Genomic DNA, 19,063 nt, shown 5'->3' with positions numbered 1-19,063 from the left:
CTGTGCCGTACTCACTCAAAACTCCGCGAAGGCTTCCTCTGCCTCTGATGGGAAGGGTAAAAGAGGAACTCCAACGAATGGAAGAGCTTGGTGTCATTACCCGAGTTGAGGAACCAACGGATTGGTGTGCCGGCATGGTTGTTGTTCCAAAGAAAAACAGCCCTAGGCTAAGACTTTGCGTAGACTTTACCGGACTAAATGAGTATGTGTGCAGGGAAAAATATGTGCTGCCATCGGTTGAACAAAGTCTCGGGAATGCTCGCAGGAGCCAAAGTGTTTAGCAAACTGGATGCCAACATGGGCTTCTGGCAGATTCCCCTGTCCGATGAGTCTGCCAAACTCACCACCTTCATCACACCCTTTGGGCGGTTCCACTTTAACCGCCTACCGTTTGGGATCAACTCAGCGCCCGAACACTTTCAGCGCATGATGGCGGAGGTCATCGAGGGTCTCGAAGGAGTGGTGTGTCACATTGACGATGTGTTGGTGTGGGGACGTAACCATCAGGAGCACGATTCCCGTCTCCATGTGTAGCTGTTGCTGTTCTGAGAGTCTATTGTGCAAATGGTGTGATATGCCCATGTAGAAAGGACGGCACTGCAACGCTGGACTTGCCCTTACTCTGGGCTCCCTCTTTATTCTGGCAACTGGTACAAAGAAAACAGCACACAGTCTTCATTAACAATCTGCAAAGCAACTGCAACATTCAGTTCACCAGCTTGGGAGTTTTTTTCCTTTTTCCTTTTCCAAACATAACACTTAACAAATGACTAAGATATATTTATACAACACAACATCAACAAAATCTTTATTTTAAAAGTTCTAGCTGAAACCAAACTTGTGATCGTATAGTAGCAATATTATTTATTTATTTTTCTCCTTTTTCCTAACCAACAACAACAATAACATATAAAAACAGCTTTTCTATTATAAAACAATCATCATTGTTCATCATTTTTTTTCCTATACAACAGCATCAATTAAAACTTATACTTAACAGCGCCTACCTGGTACAAAGAAAACAGCACACAGTCTTCATTAACAATCTGCAAAGCAACTGCAACATTCAGTTCTGTTAAAAAGAATTAGAACAATCACAATCTCATAGAGAAGCATTAGAGCTGAGTGCAAGTCAAAAAGCACCCGACTAGCTAACGAGTATTAGCTTAGCATGCTAACTAAAAATGCTACTCGTGAATAAAGTTACTACCCATGCATCAAAATGCCTGTAACTTTCGGGATACATGCTAGTACTGCTTACAATCAAAATACATGTTGACAATTACCACTATGAGGGTGTTTTCATTAATACAATTACAAAATTGACAACAGTATCGCTCACTAGCACCTACCACCAGCTTGGGAGTTTTTTTCCTTTGCTGAGGCATGCGCTGTGCAGCAATTTGGAACCTTAACAGTTGCAGTTGCTGTGTTTGTCCACCAGGTGGCTCCAACTATTCACAAAGCACATCAATTTTGAGGAAATTCATTAAGCTATTTTCTAACTCTGTTACATCCACCCCCGCAGAATTTCACTCAAAATTAAAGATGCACAACCCACAGCATCCACCAAAATCAACAAAACAAAAGAGAAACCCAAAAGAAAACAGACCCGACATGGTTATATAGACACACCAACTCAAGAAGTATCCCCAAAAGGATGAAGCAGAGTGAGCGGCGCCAACTCACTACCAGCTCCTGGATGCAGGATGCCGTCTACACCCCACACAAACCATGCCCCACAGAAAAAGAAATGTCCCCGCATCGGGACCGAAGTTCAAACATGGTGGTGCAATGGAAAACCAGAATGGAACAAAGAATACACCAAACTGGAAACCACAATGTAGAAAATAAAAAAAACTTACTGAAAAGCCTGACGTAATGACTTAGAGACTTTGCCAATCATCTGACTTGCATCATTAACAACCTCTTGAGTGGACATTACATGGAGCAACCGATTGACTGGTTTGACAATGCGTCCAAAACGAGATCTGACTGGTTGTACATCGCCAGGACCAGAGTGGGTGGAAGGCGTGAGTTGTCTGTTCCCTCCCTGAGTGATAGTCGAGGGGGCCGATAAGCAGTCTCGTTCAGAGGTCACTGAACCGGCTTGATGGTGCAAATCACTCACACTCTCAGGCTCATCAGCCATGCTCAAAACATGACCAGAGGGCTCAGCGCCCTCACAGCTGTCCGAACGTGCAGCCGACAATTTGTCAACCCATTGCCGAGTTCTGTTCACAGAATCCCCACTCTCTGAGAAAGACAGCAATCCCGTCGCATCCATGGCATCGCCAGATCCAGCTTCAGAAGAAGACTGAAAGGTGCGATCTGCGTGACTGTCCACGTCCACAGGCAAGAAGTTAACAAGCATCAACAGGTTACGGTGCACAACCCTCTCCTGTCCAGTGATAGGATTCTTGATCACATATGTGTGAGTAGCAGGTTTCACACCAACGACAGTGTATATGGCGGACTCCCACCTGTCTGCTGTTTTTCGCTTCCCTCTCTCACGTCTGTTGGAAACCAGGACTCTATCACCCGTAGCGATCAAGTTCCCCTTCACACGGCGGTTATAGAGCTCAGCCTGACGTCTCTGTTCTTTGTCAACATGTCCTTGAGCAATAGCCATTGCCTCTTGAAGATCCTTTGTCAGGGACACCACGTAGCTATCATAACAACCGATTTCAGGATCTTTCAGTATGTTTTTGAACAGCACATCAACTGGAAGACGGGGGACCCTACCAAACATGAGATAGAAAGGAGCGTAACCTGTTGTCTCATGCACAGTACAGTTATACATGAATGTCAGGGTCTGGAGGCGCCGGGGCCAGTCGTGTTTCGCATCAGGAGGGAGGGCACGAATCATGTTGCCCAGTGTCCTGTTAAAACGTTCCACACTACCATTGCCCATTGGATGGTACGGCGTCGTCCGAGACTTCTTCACACCAGCAACCCTGAGCAATTCGGCAACCAGCTGACTTTCGAATGATGCGCCCTGGTCAGAATGGACCCTCTCTGGGAATCCATAAATGCAGAAATACTTGTCCCAGAGTTGCTTCGCAACCTGTTTAGCAGACTGATCTCGGCAAGGGAAGGCCTGGGCCATCCTAGTAAAATGGTCTGTCACTACCAGCACATCAACAGGTTTCTTGTTAGAATCCTCCGCAGTCCAAAAATCAATGCACACAATTTCCAAAGGTGCAGATGTCTTGATACTCTCCAGGGGTGCCCTCCCCTCAGGATCAGCTGCCTTACCAATGACACACCGCTGGCATTGTCGCACATAATCCTTCACATCTCTGTCAATGTGCGGCCAAAAGAACCTCTGGCGGGCCAGACACAAGCTCCTAAACTGCCCCTGGTGGCCAGCATTGTCATGTGTGCCCTGGAGGACCTCGGGTTTAAGGGCATCAGGAACAACAAATTGGTATCTCTTCTTCTTGGAGACCTGATCCCTAGATACTCTGTAAAGGACACCATTACACATCGTCAGTTTGTCCCAGTGTTTAAGGTACCTAATGACCATGGCACACTCACTGGATCTTTCCCTCCGGGAAGGTCGACGGCCACGTTCCACAAAGTACAGCACTCTGGAGAGGACAGGATCCCTCAACTGCCCCTCACGAAGCTCACCCTCAGAGAACACAGGTTGAGCATCCGTTGCAGGGAGAAGTAGCTGTGGAAGCTGTTGGAGGATGTCAACAGCACGCGTTCTGGCACCCGACTCCCAAAGGGTATGTGTCTCAAAGATGGCAGAGACCTCTTCTTTAGTCAAGGACTGGTTCTTAGCATGCACCGACACATTAGGCTCCTCCTCGACCTGGCCATCGAAGAGATGTCGACTGGAGTTCGACTGTCGAAATGCCTCCTGTACTGAGCCAACAGAGATGGGAAGAGCTTCTCCAACTAGGTTGCTATAGGGACAGCAGAGCAACCTCTCTCCGACAGCCAACTTCACAAACGGTCGACGGCTTAGTGCATCTGCGACAATGTTCTTAGAACCAGGGACATATTTGATATCAAACTCGTAAGATGCCAGCTTCGCCACCCACCGCTGCTCACAGGCGTCCAGATGAGGTTTAGTCATAATGTGTGTAAGTGGATTATTATCAGTCCACACCGTGAAGGCATGTCCCTTGAGCCAGTGGCTGAACTTGTCACACACAGACCATTTCAACGCAAGGAATTCAAGGCGATGAGCAGGGTACTTACGCTGGGCACGGGAAAGGGATTTACTGGCAAATGCAACTGGTCTAGCCACAAAATCACCTTCCTGAACTTGTGAAAGAACTGCTCCCAGCCCATCCAAGGAGGCGTCGGTGGACAAGACAAAAGGGCGAGCAAAGTCAGGATGGGCCAAAACTACTGAGGACACCAAAGCAGCCTTCAGATCCTCAAATGACTGTTGATGATCATGTGTCCAGTCAGTAGGTGTCAGCTTCCGAGATTGCATAGCACGGCTCACACGTGCCCGCCCCTTGCGCTTCTGCTTCTGGCCAGACAGAAGGTCAAAGAGGGGCCTTGCCAAGGCAGAGCAATTGGGCACAAAATGCTGGTAATAGTTCACCATCCCCAGAAATGATCTGACACGGGACTGTGACGGGGTGATCCCATCAGGCTCCATTAGGTCCGCAATGGTCATATTGCTGACAGCCTCGACCTTAGCAGGATCTGTGGACACACCAGACTCATTAATGATGTGCCCGAGGAATTTCATCGTCCTCCTGAGAAGCCAGCACTTCTTTGGGGCCAATTTCAGGTTGTGTTGGCGAAGTCGGCTGAAAACCATTTCCAATCTCTCCAAAGCCAACTGCTCAGATGGTGCAAAGACCAACAGGTCATCAAGGTAGCACAGCAGGCTGAGGAAATTTTGATCGCCAAAAATGCAGGTCATCATTCTCATGAAGCTGGCTGGGCTGTTGCACAAACCCTGAGGGAGGCGGTTATACTCGTACAAACCCATGGGTGTTGTGAATGCAGAGTATTTGCGATCCTCCTCATGTAGCGGCATGTTATAGAAGCCAGAAGTCAAGTCCATCGTGCTAAAAAACGCATTGCCACCAAGGGCTGCCAAGCAATCAGCTTGATGTGGCAGGGGATGAGCGTCCTTTAGCGTCCGCCTGTTGAGCCATCGAAAATCGGTGCACACTCACAAGTCGCCATTTCTCTTCCACACAAGGACAAGAGGTGAGGCAAACTCGCTAGTAGACTTCCTGATTATGTCCCTCTCCTCCATCTCGTTAAGAACCTGGCGGAGCTTGTGGTATTCGGCAGGAGGCACACGCCTGTAGGGGAGACGAAATGGCCTGTCATCTGTCAGTCGAATCCTGTGTACAAAGCCCTTAGCCTCACCACAGTCCAGATGATGGCGAGAAAAGACATCTTGATAATTGACCACAAGGTCAGCCAACTTTTCTTGCCAGTCCGATGACACATCACAGGATTTCAGGTCCAGGTCACCCAGGCCAACACGGTCCAGCCTCTCCTGTACAGTACCAACATCCACTGTGGGTACAGATGTCCCAGTGGGCTCTGTACGAGTAGACTGTTGACTGAGCTCTGGAACCTCCATATCCTCCAATGCAAGGCAGGTGTAGACATCAGCAAGCTTGGCATTCCTCCGCAGAATAACAGGGTTGTCTGTGACATTAAGGAGCTTGAGTGGGACCCACCTGTCTCCCCAGAGAGGAGTCACCACTCTAGCGACCATGATGCCCCTGGGTGCAGAGCGAGAGGTGGTTGGCTCAGTAACTACAGTAGAGCCGGGAGATATCTTAACATCTTTCGGAAGTTTCCCCCATACAAGAAACTCACTGTTACCTGGCAGGGTGACAGCCCTGTTGCACCTGACTGTGCCCACTTTGTCTGGTATCTCAGTACCAGACCAGCGTTCCAGGCCAGCAAGCAGAGAGAGGAACTGTTCAAGTTCCTGATGCCCTGAACGCGACATCGAAACTGCCTCCCAGTAGCTTGCATCTTTCTTGAACTGACGGATTAAATGTCTGATGACATTCGAGCCAACTATTAAGTCATCTTGTTGATTCTCAACAACAAAGGTTGGAACCAAGATACGACACCCATACACTTCCATGTCAAGCTCCACCACTGATTTAGGCTTCACTCGTACACCACCACAGCCAACAAAAACAACAGTGGGTGCCCCCTGATTTCTCAAATCAATAGCACCAGCAGCAGCAAGCCTCTGCAGCGCTACTTCACTCAAAGAACAGGCCATTGAACCACTATCCAACATAGCACCAAGGGATGACTTGCCTCCGATTGTAACAGGAGTGTAGAACAGGCTGTCACTGCTGCTGATTCTCTGTGTGTCCTGAAAAATAACTCTCTCAGACTTGTCTAAGTCCTTTACATTGTCATACAGTTCTGCTGCATCATGTGTGTGGGAGTGTTCTTCATGACCTGTACAGCCTCCCTCAAAGCACAGGTCGTCTAGTTTCCCTGGGCATTGTCACCCGTAGAGGCCCCATTGGCACACGAGCGACGTGTGTGACCGGGCTGAAAGCATGTGAAACAGAGTCGGGCAAAGCGGCAATGGGACTGTGTAGTGTGGTCCTCCTTATTACAGACCTGACAGCTCCTGCCATTGAACAAAGGGGCCCGATTCTGTACTCGTCTGCCACCCTGCCGTGAGGGGGAATGTCCATCCCCAGCCTTCGCTTTATTCAACAGCTCCCTGAGCATCGACATCATCTCACCAAGCACAGCATTGTCGCTGGGCTGCTGACTGTGGGGGAACTGCTGCTCAGGAGCAGGGAGGGCAGACTGCTTCTGGTAATGCAGGGGAATAGTCTGGCATCTATTCTGAGTTGAGGTCGTCGGATTCCGTTCCCCATCCTGTGACAATAGAGGAGGAACAGTGGGACAGCTTGGAGCAAGAAACATCTGCTGCGTCTGGGACAAGAGAGGAGAGGGTGAGACAGAGGGTCCTACCCCAGGTGACGGGGGTGACGTAGGAAGCGCGTCAACACCAGAAGACTTCCTGTCATCGTTATTCAAGAGCTCAACACGCGTGTCATCACGAATTAGCGCTGCTGCATGGGCCTCAACCACGCGCACTCTCACAGAAGACACCCTCTTGCGCCGATACTCATCTATCCTCTCCTGAATCTCCTTGCACGTCCACTCATGTATCTGTTTGTACTTAAACACAGATGCGAGCTCAGGATCTGGGCAGTGTTTCACAAACATTTTAGCGATCTCACCACCAATGTCCTCCATTCGCCTGCCTTGACGCTTCAAACCTTCCTCAGCCATATCAGCAGCCTTGTTGAGGCGTATCCAGTAATCAACAGGATTCTCCCTGTGAGAAGGCAGAGTTGAGTAGAAGTCCTGCAGGGGTAGGCAAGAGGAAGTGCTGCTGAAGTACCTTATCAGCATGTTGAATATGACATCAGGGGCGCAGGAAGTAATAAGCGCAGGATCACTTCTCAAGCCTATCTTAACTACATCCCTGGCCTTCCCCATTAGCCTCCCCATCACCTCCTCTGTCTGCAACGACACATCAAGACTCTGCTTCCTGATGTATGATTTCATCAACTCAACCCATTCAGTCACTGTGTACTTGTCTGTACCATCACCCCTGAAAATGACAGGTTCCCTGTCGGATTTTACAATAACACTGAATTGAGTGTTTTCACTAGGTGTATTCGTATCGCCACCCGAATGTGAAGTCTGGTTATGTGAGTGAGCATTATTTCGGTCGACATCACCAACAGCTCCACTAGACATAAGTCTGGCCGCAATAGATTCACCTATCTGTGAACCAAGTTGAAAGATCATGTCACTAAACTGGTTTAATGTGTCATTCCCATCACCGGGAGTGGAGTGACGTGCTTCGCCCCGCAAAAATTGCCCCACGGGAGACTCATCCGGATCTAAATCCGACCCAAAGGCTCCAACCCTCCCAGGCAACACAGGTGAAGCTCCCTCATCCCTCCCAACTGACCCATGTGACAGTAAATGAGCACGTGCTGCACCTCTACCCAGCCCAACAGAGGAGAGAACATTTTCACATATATCACTCAGCTGGAATTTGCTTGCCATATTAGCATATAAACAGAAAAAAAAAGGAAAAGCAAGAAAAACAAACCAAAACAAAACGTAGACAATAACAAATATTCAGAGTTGCAGGTGTCAGCACAAGCAGTCCGGAGAGAGTCCCATCAAATCAAAGAACAAACAGTCCAGTACCTCAACGTAATTCACAGTCCAAGACGAGCAAAGGATGAATCTTTAAGCACAATACACTGCAACCTGGGTTGGAGATCTGCATCAAGTTGATCTCAAATCACAGAGTCACGGCACCAATGTAGCTGTTGCTGTTCTGAGAGTCTATTGTGCAAGTGGTGTGATATGCCCATGTAGAAAGGACGGCACTGCAACGCTGGACTTGCCCTTACTCTGGGCTCCCTCTTTATTCTGGCAACTGGTACAAAGAAAACAGCACACAGTCTTCATTAACAATCTGCAAAGCAACTGCAACATTCAGTTCACCAGCTTGGGAGTTTTTTTCCTTTTTCCTTTTCCAAACATAACACTTAACAAATGACTAAGATATATTTATACAACACAACATCAACAAAATCTTTATTTTAAAAGTTCTAGCTGAAACCAAATTTGTGATCGTATAGTAGCAATATTATTTATTTATTTTTCTCCTTTTTCCTAACCAACAACAACAATAACATATAAAAACAGCTTTTCTATTATAAAACAATCATCATTGTTCATCATTTTTTTTCCTATACAACAGCATCAATTAAAACTTATACTTAACAGCGCCTACCTGGTACAAAGAAAACAGCACACAGTCTTCATTAACAATCTGCAAAGCAACTGCAACATTCAGTTCTGTTAAAAAGAATTAGAACAATCACAATCTCATACAGAAGCATTAGAGCTGAGTGCAAGTCAAAAAGCACCCGACTAGCTAACGAGTATTAGCTTAGCATGCTAACTAAAAATGCTACTCGTGAATAAAGTTACTACCCATGCATCAAAATGCCTGTAACTTTCGGGATACATGCTAGTACTGCTTACAATCAAAATACATGTTGACAATTACCACTATGAGGGTGTTTTCATTAATACAATTACAAAATTGACAACAGTATCGCTCACTAGCACCTACCACCAGCTTGGGAGTTTTTTTCCTTTGCTGAGGCATGCGCTGTGCAGCAATTTGGAACCTTAACAGTTGCAGTTGCTGTGTTTGTCCACCAGGTGGCTCCAACTATTCACAAAGCACATCAATTTTGAGGAAATTCATTAAGCTATTTTCTAACTCTGTTACACATGCTACACTGCAAAGACTGGAAAAAGCAGGCATAACGCTGAATGTTGAAAAATGCGAGCTCTCCCAGAGCAAGGTTGCTTTCTTGGGTCACATCATAGCGGATACAGGAATCAGTCCTGACCCGAAGAAAACGGAGGCAATTACAGAAATGACAGAGCCAACTAATGTGTCAGAGTTGCGCAGTTTTCTGGGCATGGTGAATCAAGTGGGCAAGTTCATCCCCCATTTAGCTGAAAAAGACAAAGCCCTGCGAGATCTTCTTTCCAAAAAGAACGCATGGTATTGGGGAACTGACCAAGTGAGAGCTTTCAAAACATTACGAGATGCCCTGACCTCACCCCCAGTGCTCGCAATGTATGACCCCAACAGAGACATTAAAGTATCAGCAGATGCTTCATCCTATGGTCTCGGAGGTGTTCTTTTGCAGCTGTGGGAAGAAGGATGGCGACCAGTGGCGTATGCATCGAGGTCCCTTTCTCCTACAGAACAACGATACGCACAAGTGGAAAAAGAGGCACTGGCATCTACATGGGCGTGTGAGCGTTTTCGTGATTTCCTGATTGGTAAACATTTTTGTCTTGAAACGGACCACAAACCTCTCGTTTCCTTACTGGGAGGATAAGCTCTGGATCTCTTGCCACCCAGGATCCAGCGATTCAGAATGAGACTCATGCGTTACTCGTACACTGTGCAGTACGCCCCAGGGAAATCGCTCTGGACAGCAGATACTTTGTCCCGCTCACCTCTGAAAAAACCAATGAACCTGTCAGACAAAGAGCTAATGGAAAGCACAGACATATATGTCGACAGTATTGTAGCAAACATGCCTGTCAGTTCATCTTATATGCAAACACTGAAGGAACAACTGAAAAGCGACAGTGTGTGTGCTCGCGTCATGGACATGTGCACCGAAGGCTGGCCAGAACATGCAAAACAAGAGCCTTTACTGCGAAATTACTGGCCTGACCGAGCCACGCTCACTGTTGAAGACGGCCTTTTGTTAAAAGACACACGGCTTGTCATTCCTTCAGCAATGAGAAACGAGGTGCTGGAAAAACTACACGAAGGACATCAAGGTGTTGTAAAATGTAAAGCTCGTGCACGCCAAACAGTGTGGTGGCCCGGGCTGAGTCAACAAATCTCTGAGATGGTGCTCAAGTGCAAAACGTGTATTCAAGAAAGACACAATAACAGTGAGCCACTCATGCCAACAGAATACCCTGCCCGCCCATGGCAGAGAGTGGGCACAGATCTTTTCGAGCTGGGAGGGAAAACTTACCTTCTCGCTGTTGACTATCACTCTAGATTTGTTGAGATTGCTTTGTTAAACAGGACAAAATCAAACGACGTCATTACTCACCTGAAATCTTTCTTTGCCCGTCATGGCATCCCAGAGGTCCTCATGTCTGATAATGGGCCACAGTATTCAGGTCAAATCTTTACAGACTTTGCAGCAGCATACGGCTTCAAACACATCACAAGCAGTCCCAAGTTTCCGCAAAGTAATGGAGAAGCAGAACGTGCTGTGCAGACTGTAAAAAATCTTCTGAAAAAAGCAGCTGATTCTTATCTAGCTCTTCTTGCCTATAGAGCTACACCACTGCAGTCCGGATACAGCCCTGCAGAGCAGACGTCTGCGAACCACACTGCCGATGCTTCCATCGCAGCTGGAGCCCACACTGCCGGACAACGCACTGCTCGCTCGAAAGGAAAGGGAGAAGAGGATGATGGACATGGCAAACTTCAACAGGCGCCACCGCGCAAAACCTTTATGCAGCCTGTCCCCAGGAGAGCAAGTTTGGGTGACTGATGTCAAAACTACAGGCACTGTTATCCAAAATCACTCTACACCCCGATCATACACAGTGGAGTTACCACAAGGGACTGTGAGGCGTAATCGTGTGCATTTGATTCCTTTAAGTTCACCTGTGCATGAACCTGCTAATGTGCCTGTGTTGCAGAAGCCTCAAACACCCAGTGTGATCCCTGCTACACCTGTTAACACTGATGTGGTCAGAACCAAGTCAGGGAGGCCAATAGTTAAACCTAAAAAGTTAGATCTGTGAGAGAAAAAAAAAAAAGGTTGTTGTTATGTAACTGTGTTATAATGGTTTTGTAGAGCACAGTAAAATAAAGCTAAAAAGAGTTGTTAAGAAAAGAAAAGAACAAGAAAACAAAAACAAAAGGTTAAAAATGTAATGCAGATTGTTTGCCAGATGTTCTTGTATGGCTTTGAAAAAGAGGAAAAAAGAATCAAGAGGTAGTCTGGTTGGAAGTTCTGTCTTGAGAAAAGTAATATTCTGTTTTTGTTTAAAAGGGGAGATGTGGTGTATTCATAATTGTCTCTGGTACATTTGTTGTATGGGCAGTATGTGTTCACTGTTTGATTGTGTAATTACGTGTTACGCACTGGCAATGCATGCCGGTAGATGGTAATACAGGAAGTAAAAAGAGATGGTCTTTGTTCTGTCCTTATTGTGCGTCCCTTTGCCCAACTTGACAGACAGCTAACGGTTTCAATGAACATTGGAGGCGGAAGTAAGTTTAAGGCTTTTTACTTCGTCAGTAGTTCAATGATTGACATCCTTTTCTTCCCGTAAAACTAAAAACAAACACAAAGTAAATGTCACAAGATGTCTTTTCCTCTTTACACACACTTCTAGGATATGAACTATACTGTTATATAGTATGTGTAATCAACAGCGACTCAGTATTGATCACAATACAACTTAGCGAGTTTAGCTTCCTCAAAGATAAACATAGCACATGAAATAACTGGTTTCTAAACAAATCTATGTAATAGAAATGCACCAAATAAACTTGTAAACATGTTGTACATTAATACTCACAAGCAATAACTCTCCAAGGCAGAAACGTTTTAAAGAGCAACAACATATTCTGCAGGCTAACAAGCGACCAGCTTCCTGTTTCCTCTACCCACAGGAACACAGAAAAACCCCACCAAAATAAAAGCTGGTGAGTATTTCCACTATGACCAGCAGAGGGTGCTGAAGAGAAAGAACCTATGCAAGTCATAACACTCCCCGTCTGGTATTGTAAAATACCATTATGAACCAACTGAAACATCATAAACTGCAAGATTTTACAGATTATATCTGAATACAATGTTTACCATCATGACACACATACTTCTCAGTCCTTTGGGGACATCAATAACACTGTCTCTGACACAGGTCTCAGGTAAGTATTAATAGTTCCATTTCTCGAGACCCTCACTTCAATCTTCCTGACCCTGCCATCCTTATCCGGGAAGATCTGGTTGACAAGTCCCATTGGCCATTCATTCCGCCTCGCTTGTGCGTCTTTGATGAGCACCAAATCTCCCACCTTGAGGTTTGTATGGTTACGTTGCCACTTGTTCCGGCTTTGCAGTGTCCCTAAGTACTCCCGTCTCCATCTGGTCCAAAATGTGTTTGCAAGGTGTTGAACTTGCCTCCACTGCTGTCGATGGAGATCCTTCTCAATAAAACTTCCCGGAGGGGGAAGAGGAGTGCACACCTTCTGAGTGAGAAGCATGGAAGGTGTCAACAGGAAGGGTGTGTCAGGATCTGTTGTGATAGGAGACAAAGGTCTAGCATTAATGATGGCTGTTACCTCTGCCATTAGAGTAGAAAGCACCTCATGTGTCAAGTGAGAGTGCGGGGTTTGGAGAAGCATTGCATCCAGGATACGTCGGGACAATCCTATCATACGTTCCCAGCTTCCTCCCATATGAGAAGAGTGAGGTGGATTAAAGATCCAGGTGCATCCCTCTTCTCCCAGGTATGTTTTAATGCTTGACACGTCGGGATCTGTCAGTGTGAAACCTAGCTCCAGGCAAGCACCAACGAAATTAGTCCCACAATCGGATCGAATCTGCTTAACAGGCCCTCTCAAACTGAAGAATCGACGCAGGGAATTGATGAAACTTGATGCGTCCATCGACTCAATCAGTTCAATGTGCACAGCACGTGTGCTAAGACACGTAAAAAGAACAGCCCACCTTCTGCTATTTGCCTGGCCTCCTCTTGTGCGCCTTGTGACCACAGACCAAGGGCCAAATACATCCAAACCCACGAAGGTGAAAGGAGGTTCGGTGCTGATACGATCAGAAGGCAGATCTGCCATTCTTTGCTCAGTTGCTTTCTTCCTAAGTCTGTTGCAGGTGATACAGTTGTGGATAATCTGTTTGATTAGCCTCCTTGCTCCTGTAATCCAATATCCAGCAGTACGGACTGCACCTTCTGTGAACACCCGTCCCTGATGCATTACTCGCTGGTGATGGTGTTCTACTATCAACTTGGCAACATGGCTACCACCTGGAATAATGAGAGGATGTTTCTCCTTGTAGTCGATGTTGGCGTGTTTGAGCCTTCCACCTATCCTCAAGAGTCCTTGATCATCACAGTAGGGACTGAGTTTTTGTAAAGAGCTGTGTTTTGGTATGTCTTTACCATTAGCAATACAGGCAAGTTCCTCCTCAAACATTTCCTTCTGCACACTTTTGATGACGACAATCTCAGCCTTTGTCAGTTCCTCTGCTGTGCGAGACTGTTTGCAATGATGCCATGAACTGCAAGAGGGACCTTCATCTTTGCTCTTGAAGACCTTTGCAATATGAATGAGCAAACTAAGGGCCTTGAGGAGTTTCTTCAAAGAGGAAAAACGTCTGAACCTTTGCGATCCAAGCAGAGACCCATCATTACTCGTGTGAGTGACAAAGCTGCGTATTTCATCATCCAACTCGGGGTCCACAAGGTCATAGGTTTCAGCTTCTCTTGTAACACTAGCTTGTAACAAGAAGGCAGGTCCTTTAAGCCAGGCACTGTCACCAAGCATGGCGGCAGGCACCGAGCGTGTGCCTATGTCAGCAGGGTTAGAGCTCGTAGGGACATAGTGCCATTGTTTTGGTTCTGAAATCCTCCTGATTCGCTGCACCCTGTTGCCAACATATACATAGAACCTCTTCGTCTGGTTGCTTATATAGCCTAAAACCACACGACTGTCTGTGTAGAATTCAACTGCCTCAAGATTTAGGTCCAGTTCACTTGTGATGACTTCAGCAAGCTCTGCAGCTAAAACAGCAGCTCCCAATTCCAGTCTTGGAATTGTATGAGCAGATTGTGGGGCCAATTTTGCTTTCCCTAGAACGAAGCCCACCTTATGGTTCTGATTTTCGCCAGTGGTCTTTAGGAAAGCAACTGCTGCAATGGCTTTAGTGGAGGCATCTGAAAAGATGTGTAACTCTTTTCTGATTGCTGTTGACATCGTAGCAGAAGCGTAGGTCCTTGGAATATGTACATTCTTGAGATCGACAAGAGATTCTTTCCATGTATCCCACTCGGCCTCCCTTTCTCTAGGCAGTGGAGTGTCCCAGTCTAGGGCCTCACTTGAAAGTTCTCTCAGCAGCATCTTTCCCTGGATTGTAACCGGTGAAGCAAATCCTAAGGGATCAAAAAGACCATTGATTGTAGCTAAGACACCTCGCTTTGTAAAGGGCTTCACTGTCTCTGCTACTCGAAAGGTAAAGGCGTCTTTCTTTAGGTCCCATATCAGACCAAGACTTCGCTGTGTAGGTGTCACATCAGTCTCCAGATTTAGCTCTTTAAGCCCCTTTGCACGGTCATCTGGAGAAAACGCATCAAGAACCTCAGAGCTGTTTGATGCTATTTTATGCAGGCGAAGGTTAGATGTGGCAAGCATTTCCTGTGCTCTCTTCATTAGATCAATAGATTCACTGGCTGTGGGCCTTGACATAAGCGCATCGTCAACGTAGAACTCCCTCTCAATGAAGCGTCGTGCATCTGATCCGAATTCCTCTTCACCATGAGCTGCTGCACATCGAAGGCCGTATATAGCTACGGATGGTGAGGGGCTGTTGCCAAACACGTGAACCTTCATTTGATACTCACAGATGTCATTGGCAGGATTGTTGTCTTCATGCCAGAGGAAGCGCAAATAGTTTCGATGGTCCTCTCTTACAATGAAACTGTGAAACATCTGTTCAATGTCAGCGGTTACTGCAACAGTTTCACGTCTGAACCTCAACAATACTCCCAATAAGCTATTATTGAGGTCAGGTCCAGAGAGGAGAACATCATTGAGAGAGACGCCATGGCACTTTGCACTTGAGTCAAACACAACCCTGATCTGATCCGGCTTCTGAGGATGGTACACCCCAAACGTAGGTAAGTACCAGCACTCCTTGTCCACCTCAAGTGGAGGAGCCAGTTCAGCATGGTCACGATCAAATATGTTCTGCATGAAAGCAAAGAAATGCCTCTTCATTTCAGGCCTTTTTTCAAGGGTGCGCTGAAGAGAGGATAAGCGTTTGACGGCCTGGTCGCGATTGTTGGGCAGCCACTGGCGAGGTCCCTTAAATGGAAGTGGCGCCACCCAGCTGTTGCTGTCATCTATGAACATCTCTCTCTTCATGACCTCTAGGAACAGTTTGTCTTCAATAGAAAGGCCGATTTTGTTATCGTCCTCGGATGTATCAAAGATGGTGCTTCCAAGAGTGCATGCCTTAACTATAGGTGTTTCGGTGGTAGGGAAGGCTTTACGCTCAGACTTGGACCCATAATTCTCTTTGATATGAACCATATTTGGACATGGTCTGAAATAGGATGGGCGATTGTTCTCAAGCACATTAGTGTGATAGGCATCCACAGCTGCAGGCTTATGAGCATCACCTAAACAGACGTCACCAATGATGACCCATCCCAGGTCCAGTTTCTGTGCATATGGGGCATTGTGAGGACCGTTTCTATGCTGCCTCGCTTTGTGGACACTAAGTAGGTCACGTCCAAGTAAAAGGAGGATCTCAGCTTTGTGATCGAGTGGTGGGATGAGATGGGCTATTGGCCTTAGATGAGCATGTTCTGCCGCCACCTCAGGGGTAGGTATCTCAGCTCTGTTACTCGGAATGTTATTACATTCAATTATTGTCGGCAGCGCGACTGATGTGGCTCCGTCTAGTGACTCCACTACAAAGCCTGTAGCTCTTCTACCCATCATTTCTGTTGTTCCCGCACATGTACGAAGTGTGAATGGAGACTCTGACCCCTCTATGCCATAAACATCAAAAAACTCTGACCTGGCAAGTGACCGATTACTCTGATCATCGAGCACGACATAAGCCTTTGTCACTCGCTCTGGCTGCGCTTTTGGGAAAACCTTTACCAAGCAGATCTTAGAACAGGATCTTCCTCTCTGAGCTTCTCCACATACTTCGGTACAAGTCGATGTTATAGCAGGCTGAGTTGTCTCTTCTGTGCCCTCCCCGCCATGACCAAAGAGAGTTGCAGGAGGTGGTCCTGGATGAAGGGCAGAGATATGATTCCTGCTTTCACATTCTGTACACTTGATTGTTGTGCTACAGTTCTTGGCCATGTGACTAGTGGAAGAACAGCATCTAAAACAGATACCATTGTCCTTGAGGAAGGTCTTACGCTCCTCAATGGGTTTATTGCGAAACCCTCTGCAGCGCTTGAGGGGATGTGGCTTTTTATGAATAGGGCACTGCCTTTCCACATCACAGGTTTGCTCTCTCACGCTGTCTTGGCCAGCTTTCCCCTGTGATATTTCCGTCTTGTGAGCAGAGACCAAACCCTTATAGGTCTTCCTCACTGTAGTATCTGATCTAAAGTGGTCTGTTGTAGATGCTAAGAGCCTGAAGCCTGGATCATTGCGGGCTTGTGCCTCTCTGCAGACAAAGTCACAGAGAAAGGAAAATGGCGGAAAAATGACACTATGGTCAACTTTATACCTAAAACCCTGAGAGAGCCACTTTTCCTGGATATTGTGTGGTAACTTGTCCACAATTGGAGCGACACCACGTGCAGTGTCAAGATAGCTTAGCCCTGGGAGATAACCCTCTGATTTTGCTGCCTCAACCTCTTGCAGCAGGTCACTAAGCTCTCTCAGCTTAACAGGATCTTTGCTACTGACCTTTGGGAAGTTTGTAAGCCTGTCGAACAGTGTTTTTTCAATTATCTCTGGAGAGCCAAAACATTCCTCCAAGCGCTCCCAGGCTTTGTCCAGTCCAACTTCAGGACGACAGACATGCACCGTCTTTATTCTTTTCACATGCCGTGCTGAGTCGTGCCCTAGCCACTTAATAAGGAGGTCCAACTCTTCACTGGGGCTGAGTTTTAGTCCACTGATTGCATTCAGAAAGGAGGATTTCCACGCCCAGTAATTTTCAGGGCAGTCATCAAACTTTGTGAGACCAGCATTAATAAGATCCCTCCGTGCCAAGTACCTTGCTATATCACCCACCTGAGCACCGCCATCTGGTAGGAGTTGAGGTGTGACTTGATCAGGCGACCTTTCCCTTGTGCTCTCTGGTGGGTGCGGTGTTGAGTGGAGATAAATACCAGACTTTGGTTCCTGAGATAGCCCTGATGTTGGAATGGCTTTGTTTCTCATTTTGAACAAGTGAGATTCAACATATGGAGTACCAAAGCTTTGCCTGGGTTGAATCGTGGGCTTCAGCTCATGAACAGTTGACTCTCTATGCTCTTCCTCTGGTTTAGCACTCTCGGTTGGCTGTAGATGCTGCTCCACATACTGCCGTGTCCTTTCAGCAGTCTCTTCAAAGGCTGGTTTCCTTTCAGTTTTGACAGACTCCTCTGCTGCAACCTCAAGGATGCTGGCTTCAGCCATAGCTGCTGCTACCTCCTTTTCATACTGTAAAGTGTTCAATTTGGCTTCTATGCGAGCCTTTTCAATCATCATTTCTGACTCTATTTTGGCATAATCGGCTCGTGCGCGAGCTGCCTCCAGTTTAGCACGAGCTGCAGCAGCGGCTCGACTGGCTGATGATCCACTCGATGCTATAGAGGCCACTGACCTGGTCTCTAGAGCCGACAGCTGCGTTATTTCTTTTGTGGCTTGTGTGTCCTCCATCCCACAATGCTGCTGTGTGGCAAGCGTAAGCAGTAGTAGAGATGAGACGTGCTGGCAGACGAAGTTGCTGTCTTTGATTATCTCTGCTCGCTGAGAAGCTGCTTTTTTACTGTTCTGTCCTTATTGTGCGTCCCTTTGCCCAACTTGACAGACAGCTAACGGTTTCAATGAACATTGGAGGCGGAAGTAAGTTTAAGGCTTTTTACTTCGTCAGTAGTTCAATGATTGACATCCTTTTCTTCCCGTAAAACTAAAAACAAACACAAAGTAAATGTCACAAGATGTCTTTTCCTCTTTACACACACTTCTAGGATATGAACTATACTGTTATATAGTATGTGTAATCAACAGCGACTCAGTATTGATCACAATACAACTTAGCGAGTTTAGCTTCCTCAAAGATAAACATAGCACATGAAATAACTGGTTTCTAAACAAATCTATGTAATAGAAATGCACCAAATAAACTTGTAAACATGTTGTACATTAATACTCACAAGCAATAACTCTCCAAGGCAGAAACGTTTTAAAGAGCAACAACATATTCTGCAGGCTAACAAGCGACCAGCTTCCTGTTTCCTCTACCCACAGGAACACAGAAAAACCCCACCAAAATAAAAGCTGGTGAGTATTTCCACTATGACCAGCAGAGGGTGCTGAAGAGAAAGAACCTATGCATGTCATAACAGTCTTACCGCACACAGTGGTCCCGCGTACTTATTCAGATTCAGAGTAAGAATCACACAGTGCCATCTCTAGTTGAAGGTACAGTCAGCTGTTTTTTGAGTTTATTTAAAAGAAAAGAAATGCTGTACTCATAAATATTCCTCGGTC

General features: G+C 46.5%; 2 protein-coding genes across 2 annotated transcripts; both read right to left on the bottom strand.

Annotated features, from left to right (window-relative positions):
- Positions 1-11,641: 11,641 nt before the first annotated feature.
- Positions 11,642-16,196, bottom strand: LOC146678941 (uncharacterized). Its single transcript, XM_085405151.1, has 2 exons — positions 12,169-16,196; positions 11,642-11,921 (listed from the first exon to the last, which is right to left on the bottom strand). The coding sequence occupies exon 1, from the start codon at positions 15,920-15,922 to the stop codon at positions 12,473-12,475; it is 3,450 nt and encodes a 1,149-aa protein (XP_085261277.1). The 5' UTR covers positions 15,923-16,196; the 3' UTR covers positions 11,642-11,921; positions 12,169-12,472.
- Positions 16,086-18,910, bottom strand: LOC146678940 (uncharacterized). Its single transcript, XM_085406566.1, has 3 exons — positions 18,727-18,910; positions 16,211-18,479; positions 16,086-16,109 (listed from the first exon to the last, which is right to left on the bottom strand). Exons 2-3 carry the CDS (start codon positions 18,227-18,229, stop codon positions 16,086-16,088), a joined length of 2,043 nt encoding a protein of 680 aa, XP_085262692.1. The 5' UTR covers positions 18,230-18,479; positions 18,727-18,910.
- Between the last annotated feature and the right edge of the window lie 153 nt (positions 18,911-19,063).

This window comes from Rhamphochromis longiceps, linkage group LG1 (genome assembly GCF_057381845.1).
Source record: "Rhamphochromis longiceps isolate RC_006_pf linkage group LG1, R_longiceps_female_GT1.1, whole genome shotgun sequence".
Lineage (NCBI taxonomy): Eukaryota > Metazoa > Chordata > Actinopteri > Cichliformes > Cichlidae > Rhamphochromis > Rhamphochromis longiceps.
This window is presented reverse-complemented; position numbering and strand designations above follow the sequence as displayed.

Bases quoted from the DNA above. Each gene is read 5' to 3' on its own strand.
- LOC146678941 (XM_085405151.1), bottom strand. From the start codon at position 15,922: ATGGTTCATATCAAAGAGAATTATGGGTCCAAGTCTGAGCGTAAAGCC.
- LOC146678940 (XM_085406566.1), bottom strand. From the start codon at position 18,229: ATGGAGGACACACAAGCCACAAAAGAAATAACGCAGCTGTCGGCTCTA. The intron at 16,110-16,210 runs GTGGCGGCAGAA...TGACCTACTTAG, and splicing joins CTGAGATACCTACCCCTGAG to TGTCCACAAAGCGAGGCAGC.